This window comes from Phoxinus phoxinus (genome assembly GCF_949152265.1).
Source record: "Phoxinus phoxinus genome assembly, chromosome: 22".
NCBI lineage: Eukaryota > Metazoa > Chordata > Actinopteri > Cypriniformes > Leuciscidae > Phoxinus > Phoxinus phoxinus.
The window spans coordinates 18704786-18722597 of NC_136897.1; the positions used below are offsets into that span (position 1 = coordinate 18704786).

Genomic DNA, 17812 nt, shown 5'->3' on the forward strand with positions numbered 1-17812 from the left:
CAGATGTTTACACTGACAGTAATTTGTATATATATGCTACATTGTTAAATAGCTAAGATCTGTTGTGTAGCAGTACAACGAACCGGATGACAGATAAATGAAATAAATGTAAATTATACATCAAGCTACGCGACATATCTTTGTGTGACGTGATAAGGGATCTTTAATTCAGAACGCTTGAGTCACGTGTTTCCGGGTTACAACAGCACTTCCGGCTTCTCTCCTGTATCAGTTATTTAAAATATATCAATGTGAGGGCTTGTTTAGGGGTTCACAGGTAGGTTTTTTTCTGAATGGCGTATTGTATGTATGACTTTTAGTTTAACCGAACCATTAAAAACAGCTAATAGTCTCGGTAAACATCAGGATCCAGTGTTATTTACTATAATTTCACGCTTGCTAACACTTAGCCACCTCGCTAAATATTGGCGCTTATACGTGTTAGGCTGTGTCTCAAAACCTAGTGTGCTGACTACCTAGACAGTATTTTGCGCATCAAAAGTCGTGCTTTTGTAAATAAAACGATTGGTCCCTATATGGAGAGCAACAATAGGCAGTCAGCTGACCGTTGAATACAATTGCAGGTGTCTGAGCTGAATGCATAACATAAAGAGAAGAGAGTATTCAGATAATTCGACTTTATAAAAGCTTCAGATGGACAAAACGTAGATGTTTATCTCCTTTTGCCATTCAGTTATGTAAATCAAGGATTTGTTTGTTTGGTTGAAAGAAACTGTATTTCTACTAATGCATATTTTCTTATTGCAGCTCAAATAAGCAGAACAGTGAGGCTTTACTAACATGGAGACAGAGGAAGTAGCAGCTGAGGCACCCGCAGAACCAATATCTGAAGTAAAAGATGCAAATACAGAGGAAAATAAAGTACCTGTTCCTGCAGAACCAACATCCGAAGATAAAGATGCAAATACAGAGGAAAATAAAGTACTTGTTCCTGCAGAACCAACATCCGAAGATAAAGATGCGAATACAGAGGAAAACGAAGAACCTGTTCCTGCAGAACCAACATCTGAAGTAAAAGATGCAAATATAGAGGAAAATAAAATACTTGTTCCTGCAGAACCAATATCTGAAGTAAAAGATGCAAATACAGAGGAAAACGAAGAACCTGTTCCTGCAGAACCAACATCCGAAGGAAAAGATGCAAATACAGAGGAAAATAAAGTACCTGTTCCTGCAGAACCAGTATCTGAAGTAAAAGATGCAAATACAGAGGAAAATAAAGAACCTGTACCTGCAGAACCAACATCTGAAGGAAAAGATGCAAATACAGAGGAAATCAAAGAACCTACGACAAGCACAGACATTCAGGGCCATGTCACAGACAAAAAGGAAGCTGTAACTGAAATGGAAGGTGATTCTTCCAAAGATGTCGACAAGCCTCCTTGTGACTGGCTGGAGCCACTCGATGAAGACTGTGAGGACGTTGATTCCCAGAGCGTCGATGGAGAAATAGAGAGCCTTGCTGGTAGCGAGTGGAGTGGGAGTGTGGTTAGTGTTTTGAAAACTGCTGGAGAAAGAGGTGGCAGAGGTGCTGGGTATGTACATGACCTGGATTTTTCCTCACTAAACGCATCAAACTTTTGTTTATTAAAATGCCTTTCGTCTTATACATTGCATTACATTGTTTTGAGCTAAAACAAATGTATGGTTTTCTTTTCATCTAGGAGACCTAGACGGAGAACACAATTAGAGATCGATGAAGGTTGGGAAGATTGTCCGCCATTAGGGAAAGGATGGAAACGCAAGCAGGTTTTTCGTCGGTCCGGCAACAGTGAAGGACGCAGTGATACATACTATATAAGGTATATTTAAAACAGTCTGTTTAAAATGTAACAGATACAATCTGAATAATGAGACTTTCATTTTGAAACACTGTTTATTTTGTCCCCCTTTCAGTCCAAGAGGTCACAAAGTAAGAAGTAGGGTTGAGCTTATGAAACATATAAACGAGTCTGTGGACCTCACATTATTTGATTTTAAAACGGGCCAATTTCTTGGTGACGGTCCTCGAAGAAGAAAGGTGAGGAGATGTTCAGCATGCTCTTTTAATTGTCAAGTCACCTTTATTTATATAGAATATACAATACAGATTGGTTCAAAGCAGTTTCACAGTAATAAATGGAAAAATGACAGAATCAATGATCCAAACTTTGTCAAATATGAGACCAATTCTGTTTTTAAAGTCAGACTGTAAAATCTATGAATCGTATCTAACATAAAAATCTGTGTTTACATAATATTTGTGCATGTTTATATATATATTTCTGTTTGTGTCTGTGTATATTAACTTATACACTCTCACACACACACACGCATACCAGTATATATGTGACTCTGGACCACAAAATGGGTCACATGGGTCAATTTTTTGAAATTGAGATTTATACATCATCTGAAAGCTGAATAAATAAGCTTTCCATTGATTTATGGTTTGTTAGGATAGGATTGGTTGAGATACAACTATTTGAAAATCTGAGGGTGCAAAAAAAATCGAAACATTGAGAAGTTATCCACTTTAAAGTTATCCATTTATGTGTGCTTTTTTAACGCATTCACTCACAAAAATAAGTCTTTTATAAATTTACAGTAGGAAATTTACTAAATATCCTTATGGAACATGATCTTTACTTAATATCCTAATGATATTTGGCATAAAAGAAAAATAGATAATTTTGACCCAAATATACCCGTGTTACTTGTGACTGGTTTTGTGATCACATATATATTTATATATATACAGTATATAAATATGTGTGTATACACACAGACAGAGATATATATATAAATATTATATATATATACATACATACATATATTGTGTAAACAGACTTTTATGATAGATGCAATTAATCGTGATTAATCGATTTTACAGCCCTATGTAAGCAGCTCTAAAGAAGACAATAGAGTCATTATTCACCTCGAGTTAGTGTTGATTCAGTTCAGTTCTATAACAGTGTCGATGTTGCAAAATGCATTAATTATAAAACAAATTTGATTCCGGTACCCATAGAAAAGGAGAGTGGATTCTCCTATGGCACAACATGGCGGCTCTTCTACACCCGGTTTTCAAAATGAACTAACGAATGCCGGTGGCACGGCCTGCAGTCCAGGGTCTTCAGCAAGTCTCAGCTGTGGTACTGTTCCAAAGTTGAGCACATATTCCACCCAAAAGGCTGCGAATACGGTGACCCCACCGAAATGCAGTACCTTTACTGGTTCTGGGACAGATACCACTTTACCAAATGCTGCCACTCGCCCTCCTGTTGATCTGACTGGAGTTGCTGCAAATCCAACTGTTCCTCCCTTGGCTGGTTCGGTGTCTGCAGGTAGGCCAATCAATGGCACCGGTGGAGCTCGACCAAGTTTGTTTGGGTAGGCAGTGCCTTTTCTTTTTCTTACACTATAGCATACATGTCAAAAACAGAGGTGTAAATGTCTTTCTTCATGTCACTCTCATTTTGTTTGTACTCAGCATCTGCCTGAGATGTAATAAAACCTTTACTTTTGAAGAAGGACAAACTATGTGCCAGAACTGCAAGCTAGAGGTTAACACATGTAAGTCAAAAGTATTTTTAGCATTACATTCAGTTTTGTGAGTACAAGTTATCAAGCAGCTTTATTGTAATATTAGAAGTGTATTTTTTGGCTATTGCTGTTCCTTTGGTGATCACGTTTTCTGTTGTTTTAGCAATAGCGAGACGCAGAAAACCCTACAAAAAGGTATGTTTTTATTTATTTTTGTGTTTTTGTGTGTGTTATGTAATCAGGGCTTGACATTAACACCTGCCAGATGTGGATGGATTTCAGCAGTGGCGTGTAGCGCTGTCACTCCTACTAGCCACCTTAGTGGGTTGAAATTTATTTATAATATAGCCTAAATAACTTCTTTTTTTTTTAAAGTGTTGTCAAAAATATGGATTTTTCGATGCATATGGATATTGAAATTTATCTGAAACGCTTCCAATACTCATTTTCCGCAGAATAGATACATGTGTACGATACCAGCTTCGCTTTCTCGCTCTCTCATCTCTCAGACAGCGAGTTGACACAAACCCGCCTCTTTCATTTGCTCCGGATGAATATTGTTGGTGTTTCAGGGCTTAAATTTCAGCGTGAGATTGTGTGTATTGTGCATAATGTGTCAGGTCTTAAAGTGACAGCAGCCTAATATACCTGCTGCCAAATTTTGAGAGAAAATAAAAATATCTATAGTTTTTCCCCATTTTATCGATGTCAAAATTGTGGCCAGCGAAAATGCTGAGTGGCTAGTAACTTTGGATAACCACTAGCCACAGTGGTTAATGGCAAGCCCTGTATGTAGTGTATTGCATTACAAATATAAAGACATTTATTTGTTTTCTTTTGTATGCGTGTGTGTTTAGTGGACTCCATGTGGCCGATGCCGAGCATGCCAAACTACAGTGGACTGTGGAAAATGTGTTAGTTGCCGAAATGGTCGACTACGCCTACGACTTAATATCCACTCTCGGAAAGTCGTTAAATGTCGAAAACGGAAGTGTTTGCACCCCATCCGTAAGGACAAGGGTGTAAAGGTACAGTGGTTAAAATCTGAAAATTATTATCTTTCTTTCTTCTTTTTTTTCTTCAGTGGGCAGATGATTTTCTATGTTATGTCTAAAATTGTGTAAGAATATAATCTACAATTGTTACCTAGAAGGTATTTGGACCCTTGGCCATACTTGCAATGTATGAATGCCATTGGATTAAATAACAAAATAAACAGAATAATTTATTCCTAGTTTTGGCAAAGATGAATTTTCAGCAGCCATTACTCCAGTCTTCAGTGTCACATGATCCTTTAGAAATCATTCTAATATGCTGATTTGGTGCTCAAGAAACATTTCTTAGTATCAATGTTGAAAACATTTGTGATGCTTCATATTTTGTGGGAAATGTGATTAATTTTTTTTTTAGTATTATTCTATGAATGAAAGTAAAAAAAAAAACAGAATTTATTTTAAATGGTAATCCTTACAATCACTTTTGATCGATTTAATGCATCCTTGCTGAATAAAAATATGAATCTCTTGCAAAATACATCTTACTGGCCCCAAACTTTTGAAAGGTAGTGTATATAAGGATTTTAATTTTTTGTCTAATAATTAAATAGGTCACTTAAGTACCCATTTTTATCTAATCCACAGATATCAGAGGGGCAGTTTTCAAAAACCGCAGGATCACTCAGCACAGCTCCATATATTTCAAAAGTGAGGGGAATGTTTTTTTTTTTTTTTTCTCAGTGTACTATTACTTCATTATGCTTGTAAAAGCATTAATCGTTCATTATTTTTTCAGCCCTCAGTCTCAGAGGAATTTGAGGACTCACAGGTAACACTCTTATAAATAATCTGTCAGAAGTTATCTGAGGGATTGCTGTAAAACAACTATATCTAAATGTTGTTTTCCTGTGAGCAGAGTTCCTATCTGCAGTACAGTGACTCAGAGGATCTGTCTATGTTCTTTGGGGGTAATGATGGTGACAATGGTCTGGATGAGGTAGAGTTGTGGCTACACTGCATTATTACACTGCAGTAGCATTATCCAAGTGCCTTGATCACAGATATGCACATGATTTAAAGAGAAAAACAAAGTATTTGTTCCCCCACCCTCATGTCGTAAGACTTTCATTCATCTTCGGAACACAAATGAAGATCTTTTTAAATCTGAGAGCTTTCAGGACTACGCAACTACTACTATGACGCTTCAAAAAGTTCATAAAGAGATTGTAAAACTTTTTCCCAGAGATTGGTTTAGTCCAAAGAGACACGATCACTTTATATGATGATTGAATTTAGGCTTTTATTGCATGTTAGCTTGGCTCGTGAACCAATGAGGTTCATTCTCGTGTTGCACAACACATTTGAGCGTCCACAAGAACCAATGGGGTTTGTTCTCTCGCGTCAAGCAGTTTCTGTTTGTTCGCTGATCAGTGTTTATATGTGAATAAAAGCCTAAATTCAATCTGTTCATCATATAAAGTGATCGAGTCTCTTCAGAAAATTTGGACTAAACCACTCAATTTACGTTCTCTATGAACTTTTTGAAGTGGTAGTTGCATAGCTGTCAATGGAGGGACAGAAAGCTCTCAGATTCGATCAAAAAGACATTTGTGTTCCGAAGATGAACGAAAGTCTTATGGTTTCAGAACGATATGAGGGTGAGTAAATGACAGAAATTTCATTTTTGGGTGAACTATCCCTTTAAACTGCAAATATTTAATACAGTCAGATGTAATTAGAGACTTAAAATAATGTCCTTAATAGTAAAAAAAAAAAAAAGTTTAATAGATTCTATTTTTATCACTTGATTTCCAGATGGGTGTTCCTAAGGTGCGTCGTCGTTCCTGTGGGAAGTGTAAAGGCTGCGTTCGCCGTACAGACTGTGGAAGCTGTGATTTTTGCATGGACAAACCCAAGTTTGGAGGCAGAAATAAAAAAAGACAGAAATGCCGTCTACGACAGTGCCAAAGAGAGGCTATGGTGGGCTTCCAAAATATGATTTTCATTGTATTATGTATCTATTTATTTTAGTTTTCACCTTTTTATATGAATTAGAATATTGTTGTATGGGTTATTATTGTACTTTGAGTTGTCTACTAGATTTAGGACTATTGTCATATAATATTAATTTATTATAACATTATATTAGATATGTAATAAAAAAAGAATATATTTTTAAATAGTCAAATTCAATTTTTTAACTGATTCATGGTCAATGACTTTTTATAATCTGTTTATAACCTTTTAATGATCAAAATATAAAAATACTTCAGTTTGAAAGGAACCAAGTACTGTTACTTGTCATAAATATATTTTCACTACAAGAATCATAAAGATATTTTCAATACAAGAATCATTAAGAAACTGGAATTTAGTGGAATGTGAACAGTTAAATCCCTTATGCTTCTTTGGTGGTGTTACTTTTATGTTATATTTACCTCCTGTATGTTATGCTTCTCATTTAGCAGCTTTATTTATTTATGTTCCTTCTGGTTGGCTAAAAGTTATTGTGTTGCTGATTATTGCGTAATACTTTTTACACAAGAAATGACAATCATGTAAATTGTGTTGTGTTCTACAGAAGCATTTGCTGCCCATGGATGAGGCCGAGATGTTGTTTGCTCAGGGCTGGGTTACCCGCGGTAGGCCACGTTACACGTATGGACGCGGTAGACCCAGGTCCAAAAAGTTGTGGGATTTCGAGGTCTCTGATAATGAGGCTGAACAGTATGTGACAAAGGCTTCCTCGGTTGCTGGCCGGATGGTAAATACAGACAGGCTCCTCCAGCCAAATTACAATGGAAAGGTATCCCAGTGGAGTCCTTAAAGCATTATCGCTTATTCCTGTTAGCTTCAAGTAACTTTCTTCTGTTTTTTTAGGCTTACGTTTATACTGATGTTCCAAACAGTCATATGATGAACAACATCCCACTCTACAATCCACAAAAAGTTGAGGTATGTTCTCGCCATGAAAATCAATAAAACACCCATATAATATTAATCAAGTCATGATGATTCCAAAAAACTAATCCCAGAGAAGATTTCCCTAGAGACGTAAATAAGCTTATTTGGTTGCCAGAATACATTTTTCTTTATTGTTTGAATAGTCCTGTATAAATATGTTTGTATCTCATCATCCCCTTTCTTTTGAGAAGATGAGAAGCCCTCAGCTGCACGCAGGACGGGCGGAGATGATCAAAGAAAACGGGCTTCAAGGCAGTGTCATCAGTAGCAGAGCCTTTCTGTCTGTGGTAAGCTTCTTATGGGTGTCTCTTCAGCTTAAACAAATAAAAACAAACAAAAAACTAAAATCAGCAAGTGGGAAATAAACCTAATAAGTTGCATAGCCATACACTTCTGATATTGTTCCCACACAGAGAGGAAAAAACAAGCAGACTCAGTGACTTCTTTGAAGTGTTTCAATAATTACATTGATTTCTGGTTGTCTTGACAAAATTTTTTCTGAGAAAATAAGACTCAAATGCATAATGCATGGCCTTTAGATTATCATTAGTGTATTAAATTAAATAATACTTGTCAAATTAATATTACTGCATTTAATGTATTTTTGACTTCTTTCAAAACATAAATAAATGTAGTTAAAAAACACTTGTTCCGGTACACGTTGTCGATCGATTAATTGCTTGCCTTGTTCGCTTGTTCTGATTAACCAGCTTTATTTGCATTTCCCATTTATTTATAGAGACCAGAGGTCCTTTCTGCAGCTAGATGCAGTACCGCAGCATTTCCACCAAGCTGTGCTGGGGAGAGTTTCAGGGAAGGAAATCGATATCAAGGTTCGGCAGGTCAAGAAGATCAACAGGAGGGCGAGTCTTGTCCATCGGTAAGGAGCTATTTTATGGATATTGTCTGAATCCCATAATACGGAAGTCATTGTGGTAACAGTGATTATGTACATCTGCCTTTTGCAGATCACTCAGATATTCAGCATGGCAGACAGTGACCCCACCATCCAAGGCATCGACATCAATCATGAACTGATGCCGCTCCTGAAATCTCTTCGTAGCATGGTGCTTCCCGTCCTCTGGTTCTGCGTTGTGGTGGAAGGGCCTCGGTTACAGTTGATGCAGTGCTCCAAGCGCTCCACTATGGCAGACACCATAGTTCATATTGAGCCCAGTTTCCACTACCACATCAGCGTCCAGGGACAACCCCTGCTGCCCACCCACAAACTCTACGACAGCCACCCGTCTCGTCTCACCACAACAGAAGAGGTTGTTGCCCTCCTCGAGGAGCTGGAAAGGTACTCTGTCTGCCAGGGCTCGGGGCACAAAGATTCAGCAAAAGCGCCAGAGCCTGTGCTTCCCGAGCGGGCGGCTACCTGTGACTTCCTCATTTACCCAGAGGCAGAATGCTGTGAAAAATGCAAAGCTCCACAAAAGGCATAAAGAGACTATTCAGCACATGGAGATTGGTCTTCAAGTAATACATCTCTTATTCCAGCCCACTTGCTGATTCAATTTCTCCCTACTCTAATGTAAAAACATTAGAGCACCGTTTTGTTTTGTTTTCTCAAAGAGATGCCACCATTACATTGACTGCTGAATTCCCACATTATTGAGTGACCACTTAACATAAAGATGTTTTTTGACCCTAGAGAATGTGACACATTTTGGTACCCGCTCTGGCCAAGAATGCACATTGAATCCTGGTCATATAAATGGAGGCAGTGAATTGGGATGTTTTAATTTACACAATTAAACCTTGAACAGTTTAACTGTACATCTTGCCTTGCACTAAAGTTATAATAGTGCTTCACATCCATTTAGGTTTAATTCCTCACACCAATGTTATCTGTACATGTTTGAATGCTTATGTACTTCTCAGGGGGGATTTTTCAGAATGCATTAATCATGTGGAAGATCCATGTTTGTTAAAAGATTTAATATTTGCTGTATGAAATGGGGTGAGGCTGCTCTCTTGTTTTGGATAGACAATTTTTGTACATAGTGCAAGTGGTGGCAGAGAAATTAAATCAAATATAGTGAGAATGTTTTTATAAACATGTCTTTTGCTTTCCAGAATTTCTGTTTCCTTTATTATAAAACACTCTGGATTTGTTTGTATGTGCTTTCATATGAATTATCTGAATTCCGTTTATTTAATAAATCATATTATCTGTTGGATAACCGTCATTGTGCTCGTTATATATCACCATACTTTCTCAGTTAAGCAGTATGTCGTTTTACAAGTTTTCTGAAACCTTGTTTAAATATGCAAATTATGCATGATCTAATTAATAAATTCACTAATTTGCATAGATTTAAAGAACAGAAAACTAAACATTAAATAAAGCTAGGTTTAAAATTCTTGTTTTATTTTGATATATTAGAGTTAAAGGTTTTCACAGAGAGGATTTTGGTCTGAAATACATTTTTCACCACATTTCTAGGAATGAAATATTATAAATCAGTGCGCAATGATATATGAACAAACCCCTTGTAAAAAAAAACATCTGAATTAAACAGAGTTTGGGCTAAGTGCTACTGAAGATTTCTGGCTTGGTCTAAAAAACAATGGTTTTGCCTGTATTGTTTTATCTTAATGAGGCCTCACTCGGAAACAAAATTTAAATGCTAGATTTAAAAAAGCATCACTGATGTTGGATTAACTAAAAGTCTCTTTAACATACGTTGCAGCATCCGCATGTAAATTTTCTCCTGCGGTATCACGGATCAAATATGCAATACACACGTGCGCTACAGGGGGCGCCATAACACAGTATAACCACCTCTGCATTCAAGAATGCGAAGTTGAACTTCAAATGTAAAAAATTTTTCCCATTATTTGTTTTTCATTATGTAGTTATTAAAATACTATCATTTATAATATATAAAAATCGAATTATCTAAACATTTCTTTATAGCACATGAAAAGTCGTTCACTGGAATGCCTAATTCTTTTTTAGATTTTCGTTGCGATCTTAAAAAGCAGTGCAAGTCTCAGTTCAGACACGCTGTATAGTTACAGGCAATTGAGTCTATATAAATAGGCAAGACTGAAAGAGTTAATCAGACAAGTGGATGCGTGTTGCTCTTCCCTGTTTGCCAGTCTCGTTCCAGAGGTGTGACAGCGCTTTTACTGTGGATAACTGGGATGAATGCTAAAATGTGAGGATGTTATAATATCATTGGGCTGGCGTTATGCAGGGACCCATATGTTTTTCATAAAGGGGAGGATGTGATCTGCAAGATGTGACTGAGGAGAGCCGCAGAAGAATATTAATTGGCATCGCAGGTCCGTGTGCATGGTCTTTTCTTACGATATCTTCTATGAAACGTCGCCTTTTCTCAAACAGACAAGCATGTATGGGAGTAATATTTGAAGCATTAATCACTTGATTTATATATGGTTTTGAGATTTCAGTCAACGTAGGCTCTAAATGCAGGGACGCATGAGGAGAAATCTGCCTCCTGTCGTGTCAGATTTCTAGGACCTTTTTGGTGTTGTGCTAAATGTTTTTATTAAAACGTCTTGTCATTGAAAACCAGCGTTCACATTCTCTTATCGTCACATTCATCCAGCATGTAGTTCTGCTGATGAAAGCGTCGCGCGTGACTTTAAATGGGATTTTCCGTGGCATGTTGCTATGCGATGGATTAATGCTGCAAAACAGTCACACGCCTGTTATTGTCTTGGATTGATTAACAGTAAATGTGTCGTAAATGTGTCAATGTGTTATTTCGGGTAAGCCACAATGATCAATATTGCGATACAATTTATTTATCCAGGCGTGTGTCTCAGTTTGATTCATTATAAATGATTCGAATCTTTTGAATCAGTTACAGTAAAACGATTTGTTCAGTGACCACTTCCGCAGGTTACCTCGCCAGTGTGTGGCCACAAGTCTGAATTCGGAATAGCATACTAGTCTTACTATGGCATCAACTAAAGTGTAGGCTACTAATGCTACTGAATTCATTTTGTGTGTCATGACATGAGTGAGTCAGTCAATCGATTCATTACAAACACTGTCTGAGTCATTCGAAAGTATTATATTTTAAATTAAACATTTTCGTGAGGCTACAAATCTATCAAAAGAGTGATTGAGCTTCCAATTTCCCCCACAAGTGACAAAGGAACCAGCTCTTTCATGTTTTTTTTTTGTTCTTTTACATTCTTTTTATAGGCTACCATGGTATATACCATGCATAAAAACTACCATGTCGCATCAATATCATCTACAGAATTAATTCAACAACTGTAGTATTTTTGTGTAAAAATTGCCAGCATCAGTGGATTTTTTATTTTATATTATAATTGTATTTATTAATATCTATTAATTTATTAATAATAATTATTAATTGTATTTATTAATATGACTTCTATTTTTTATATATTTCAGTTTTCATTTTAGTTTGTGCTTTTAGTTTACTTTTTAGTATTTTAAGTATTTCTATTAAACTTACATTTATTTTTACTTGAGTTTTAGTTTGAATCATTTTAGTACTTCAAAAAATGTTTAGTGCTGTCAAATCGATTAATCGCGATTAATCACATCTAACATAAAAGTTTATAAATATAATGTCTATATACATATTCATTTACTACTTTTGATTTGAATGATTTTTCTCATTTTCGTTGAAGTTTTTCATCTAACATTTATATTTAATTTTATTCCAGGTTTATTTCAATTACCGAAACCAATTTATAATCATTTTAGTTTTAACATAAAAACACTGACCCGCAGCCAGACAAAAAGCACTCATGTGCCAAGTCTTGTAGAGGTGTGGCAATTATATTATGTGGTTTTGTTTTACAACTTTTCTCCACCCCACATCATAATGCTTATTTTGTATGACAATCAGCAGATTCCCCCATTCATTCAAATGAGATTGACATTTTGCCTGTCATGGCACATAATGAACTGCGCTTCTATAATTGAAGCTCTTGAGTTGAGCTCCCTCTCTCAGGTCGCGCTATGTTCACTGCTAGCTGAGGATGGTGTATGTGGTTTGAAGTGTCTAGACTCTGAGTCACTCTGCTTTGCAAAGCACAGATTTCTTGCTCTATCTAGCACTGTCAAGAGTGTATTTTCAGCAGATCTCCCTTTTTTGACCTCCTCCCTCTCCAGGGTGCAACAGCAATAAAGAGTTCACACCGAGTCAATTGTGGCTTGATGTTGTAGCCATGTGTAGACAAGCAGGCACAAAAGACTCATGCTGGGAATTTCAGGTTAACATTGGTTAAGCTTGTTATATTTTCAACCCGTCTTGTAGCTTGCAGGGTTTTGAAATATGTTAGATGGTTATAGAAAGTAACAATACAGGTGAAACTCGAAAAATGTGAATATCATGCATTTATTTCAGTCATTCAACTTAAAATGTGAAACTAATATATTATATAGACTCATTACATGCAAAGTTATAATTTTGATGATTATGGTTAGGAGCTTTTGAAAACCCCAAATTCAAAATTAGAATATTGTGAGAAGGTTTTCATAGCTGTAAGCCATAATCATCAAAATTATAACAAATAAAGGCTTGAAATTTCTCACTTTGCATGTAATGAGTCTATATAATATATTAGTTTCACCTTTTAAGTTTAATAACTGAAATAAATTAACTTTAGCACGATATTCTAATTTTTCGAGTTTCACCTGCATAGAGGCAGCAACTACATGCTGAAAGGGATCATTCACATCAAAACAAAACATTTATGTATTGACAAAAACATTTTTCAAAATAGCTTCTTTCGTGTTCCACAGAAGACAAAGTCATGACAGAACGATGACAGAAGTTTTAATTTTTGGGTGAACTATCCCTTTAAAGTCTAGAGTCATCACCACAAATTACAGTGCAAGGGTGTGAGACTGTGAGTGTTAGTGTTCAAACAAATGGCTTTCTGTTATCTGTCCAGCTGCCATGCTGTCTGACCCCAGGACAGGGTCTGAGGTGGCAAAACACTGTCTCCACCCCAGCTAGGCTGTGTATGTATTCATGTTTTCACAGAGGGATTTACCACAGTGTTGCCAAGCTGTGGTCAGCTTTGTTGTAGACTGTCTGTTTTGTCTTTGTTTATCCAGTAGCAAAGAAAACACGGAGGGAAGAATTTCATCTTTGGGTGGACAAGAAAGAGGAGTTGAGCAATTACTCAGGCAGAAATAACACAAATTTAAGCCGCCATTCGATTATTCTATGAGAGATTTAGCTTCATTTTGGGTTTTGTAAGGCTCTGATGTTCTGTAGTGCAATACTGCTCACATCATCTTCGAATTGAAACAGTTTTTCATCTTAAAGGATAATACTTTTACCTACTTGGCTGCTCCTAACTTACTCTAACAAAACATAGTGTAATGTTTACTAAAGCTGCACTTAAGTTCACGCTGGTTCAGACAGACAAAAAATATTCTAGAAACCATACTGAATATGACAAACGAGATATTTTCACTTATTTTAAAAGACCCAAAAGTTGTTCCAAACCTGTATAACATTCTTACTTCTGTGGAACACAAAAGAAGATATTTAAGTATCTACATTTTTTTATTTGGCCTTACAATGAAAGTCAATGGGGTCCAACGCTGTTTTGAGACCTGAGGACTGAAAAAAAAATCATACAGGTTTTTTGTTGTTGTTGCTAACTTTAAATAAATAAGAATAAGAGGACATATGATCTCTAATACAAACATTTGATTATTAATGGACCAGTGACATCGTCATAATGCTACCTTAGGTCACACATGTTGTAGGAAAGCTTTTTGTATGTCACTTACTTTATGACTGACTATGAAAATAAGGATATACAGTAGGCTACCTATACAATATACTTGTCTAATGTTCATAGAAGATCACTTGTAGAAGTATGAAGGGCGATTCTGAATAAGCAGATCTGTTAAGTCAAAGCATATAAAGTGCTTAATAGGGCAGGTCCTTGATTCTGCTGCTAAAATGGGTTGAACATAGTGATTGTTGTTTGACCCCTGTAACCTGATCTGCAGAGATCAAAGTGAAAGAGAGTAGAGGTTGGCAGGACAGCAGCTGGTTGTTCTTGAGAATCAGATGTAAGGAGGAAGGGTCACTCCTGGTCATACTTGCTCAGATGAAGGAGCCGTATTTCATTATATTGAGCACAGTCCTCTTTTATTAGTTCTGCCCTTAACTAATGGTCTTTGAGATTACTTTTGACAACTTTGTTCACAAATCACTGCTATAGGGTTACACAGTTCAATCAATAAGGAATAAAACAGACTCCACCTGCAGTGTTTTTCCTTTTATGCTCATTAAGTTTAAAGTGCCCCTATTATGCTATTTAAAATTTTGCTTTGGAGGTCTCCTACAACATGTTTACATGCATCCAAGGTAAAAAAACACTTTAATTTTCTTATAATATACATTGCACACGACCTCTTTCATCACAGTGTCTGAAACGATCAATTAAGGATTCAGACTCTCTAAATCCCTACTCTGCTCTGATTGGTCAGATGGCTCAGTCTGACTCTGTTGTGATTCGTCTACCGCTTACAGCGTATGTCTGAAACAAAACGGCCATTACCACATCTGAATTTCAGCTCCGGAGGCTTCCTTAGCACTTGTATACGCAAACAGTAACAATGGCGTCGGTTTTACCCTATCAAATCCAGCGTGAGTCCTCATCCTTTGGAAGTGCATGCAAAATAGAGCCGCAGCACAGAAAACAGCGTCTTCTCGGCATGTTGCTACAACATGTTGCTGCTCAGCTAGTGCTTGAGCTCAAACTAGGGCTAAGTACTAAGTAGATGTTGTTTGCGGTCAACCAATGAAGAACATAGGCTGGTATTAAGCAAATTTGTTACAAACCTACATAGATATGTTACGGAGTTGAGACTGGAATTGCTGACGACTCATTTCGGCAGTTCAGAATTGATTCTTTCTTTAAGGAGACAATGACTTTATTTGGCGTGCACTTTGATCTTTAAAACTTTGCAGACCTTTGACATTCACAAACAGCTATAAAAGGTAATTCTCAAAAAGGCATAAGGGCACACTTATGGCGCTTTTCCATTACCAGTACCAGCTCGACTCGCCTCGCCTCGGCTCGGCTCGCGTTTCGCTCCGTTTTCCATTGCAGATAGTACCTCCACAATAGTACCTGGTCGTCATAGCGACGCGACACACACCCGCTACCCACACACACAGGACAATGGAGGAAATCGAGTGTATGCTGTTTTACATAATATTAGTAATGGGTATATCACGCAATCTCTGGCAAAACTACTTAAAAATGTGGGGGTTATTCAGGATACTCCGTCTGGCGCGTGCAATGATGACGCAGTGAATAGTGACGATTCTCTCTGACCAATCAGCAGTCTGCCGTGTGTCACGTCACATTTTAGTATCGCCTCAGCTCGCTGAGAACCTCGCTGAAGGTGATACGAAAAAAAGTACCCGGAAGCAGGTACCGGTACAACTTTTACACAGTGGAAAACCAAACAAAGGCGAGTCGAGTCGACGCGAGGCGAGCTGGTACTGTGCAGTGGAAAAGCGCCATTAGTGTACACTTATTTATATGTAAACTGTCTTAACCTACAATTGTTAATATTTATACAATCAAATTGTTTTAGAGACTACACTCCATGTCAATTAAATGTGTCCTCAATTATGTCTTTTTGTTTACTTACAAAATGCATGATTACCCTCAAAGCATGCCCCATTAGATGATGCTCAAATACTTTTGCCTGTGACCCAGAAACATTCTTCATTGCACCTCTGTTGTATTTTGAACTCTGAAGTGATGCAATGGCCAAAGAAAGACAGAGAGTGAGAAGGAGCGTAATCTCCCAGCAGTAATCCTCTGATTCTTTGTAGTGCCAGAGCCCTATTGGTGTGCTAAAACAGGGCAGTGCAAATGAGAGACAGGTCATGACAAGTCCTTGGAATTGCCTTTGTCTGCTTTGAGAAAGCACTTCTCCCCCAAGCGCTAATCTCAGCCCCTCCAATTTCTACTACAATAAGGTCTCATGGTCACAAATAGCGTCAGATCCCTCTGCTAGCCAATTCACTATGCTGTCGTGTGCAGGAAAAGTGTGTCATAAATTTCTAGGCTGCATGTTCGTTTCATCATGCTCATGTCATTTTGTATGATAGTGTTGCAGCATTTGTCAGACATTCTAACTGATCCCATGGAAAAAAAAACATTAACTTTATTAGAAGCTACTAAGCTAGTGATTTCACATAGCCTACATTTTTACAATGTTTCGTTTACAGGGAATGTACGATTCTTAGAAGATTTAACCCTAAAATTAAATGTCAGGTCATGTAAAAAAAAAAAAAATCAGCAATACACTTCTCTAAAACATTAGATAGATTTCCAAAAAAGAAATGCAGTTTGCAGATGGAGGTGTAAAACATTGCAGAGAACTAATAACAAGTGTGCAATGTGTCATGTTTAGTGCTCGAAAGCTCATAAACTCATTTTATTTCCAAATTTTCTTTAATAAAAATGTCACCTAATAACAGACTGACTGCACTGAATCAAATTATAGAATACTTGATTGTTTTAAAGCTTGGATAAGTCTGTTTTAAAACAATATAAATGACCTGTGGAATTGTCACAGTTTTTCTTCCAAAGCATAGAAGAAAGCTGAGAGGAATGCTGCATGCAGAGGTCAGTAACTTGCTAAGTAAACACTGCTGACACTTAATGTTTGTTTGACCACATGCCTATTGACTTAAAGGAATAGTTAACCTAAAAATGAAAATTCAATCATCATATATACTCACTCTCATGTCATTCAACATATGACATAATTTCAGCTGTGGAAAAAGGGACACATATATATATTTAAAAAAAAAATTTTTTTTAAGCAATGCCTATTTTAAAGGGAAAGTTCGCCCAAAAATGTCTTTCTTGAATGGCGGTAGCCGAACAGTTGATGTGCCCCAGTTTTTTCATAGCCAGTGAGGTCCATCGTCCATGATGAATTGTTTGCTTACCCATGTTCTTCAAAATATCTTATTTTGTGTTCTGCCGAGTAGGCTACTGCAATGAGAGTATACATTCTTGTCTGCGACGTTTATATTATATTATAAGTTAGAAACCATATGGTTGTTGTTACGGACGCCACAGCCTCACCTGTCCGCTTTTCAGACCAAACCATTGACTTAATCTGCATTTGAATAGCTTATTTGGACTTTCGACTTAATATACAGCCAAATTGCCCGGACAGACCCAAATATAATTTATATATAACTTAAAATGTATAATACAATTTACTTGTGTATCTTTAATATTTTATTGCCATTTTATGAGTGTGTAACCCCCGTCAGCGCATG

At 36.9% G+C, this 17812-nt stretch overlaps 1 protein-coding gene across 2 annotated transcripts; it reads left to right on the forward strand.

Moving 5' to 3' along the window:
• The first annotated feature begins 146 nt into the window (after nucleotides 1-146).
• Nucleotides 147-9691, forward strand: mbd1b (methyl-CpG binding domain protein 1b). Of its 2 annotated transcripts, none has more exons than XM_079597098.1 (17): nucleotides 147-277; nucleotides 769-1556; nucleotides 1686-1823; nucleotides 1918-2041; nucleotides 3032-3393; nucleotides 3494-3576; nucleotides 3710-3741; nucleotides 4404-4574; nucleotides 5187-5249; nucleotides 5338-5370; nucleotides 5458-5538; nucleotides 6357-6521; nucleotides 7123-7347; nucleotides 7422-7496; nucleotides 7697-7792; nucleotides 8245-8385; nucleotides 8474-9691. In XM_079597098.1, the coding sequence occupies exons 2-17, from the start codon at nucleotides 802-804 to the stop codon at nucleotides 8948-8950; spliced, it is 3021 nt and encodes a 1006-aa protein (XP_079453224.1). In that variant the 5' UTR covers nucleotides 147-277; nucleotides 769-801; the 3' UTR covers nucleotides 8951-9691. The 2 variants fall into 2 exon arrangements, with proteins under 2 accessions (XP_079453224.1, XP_079453225.1); XM_079597099.1 differs by having other exon boundaries at nucleotides 166-277; nucleotides 7123-7305.
• Nucleotides 9692-17812: the final 8121 nt, after the last annotated feature.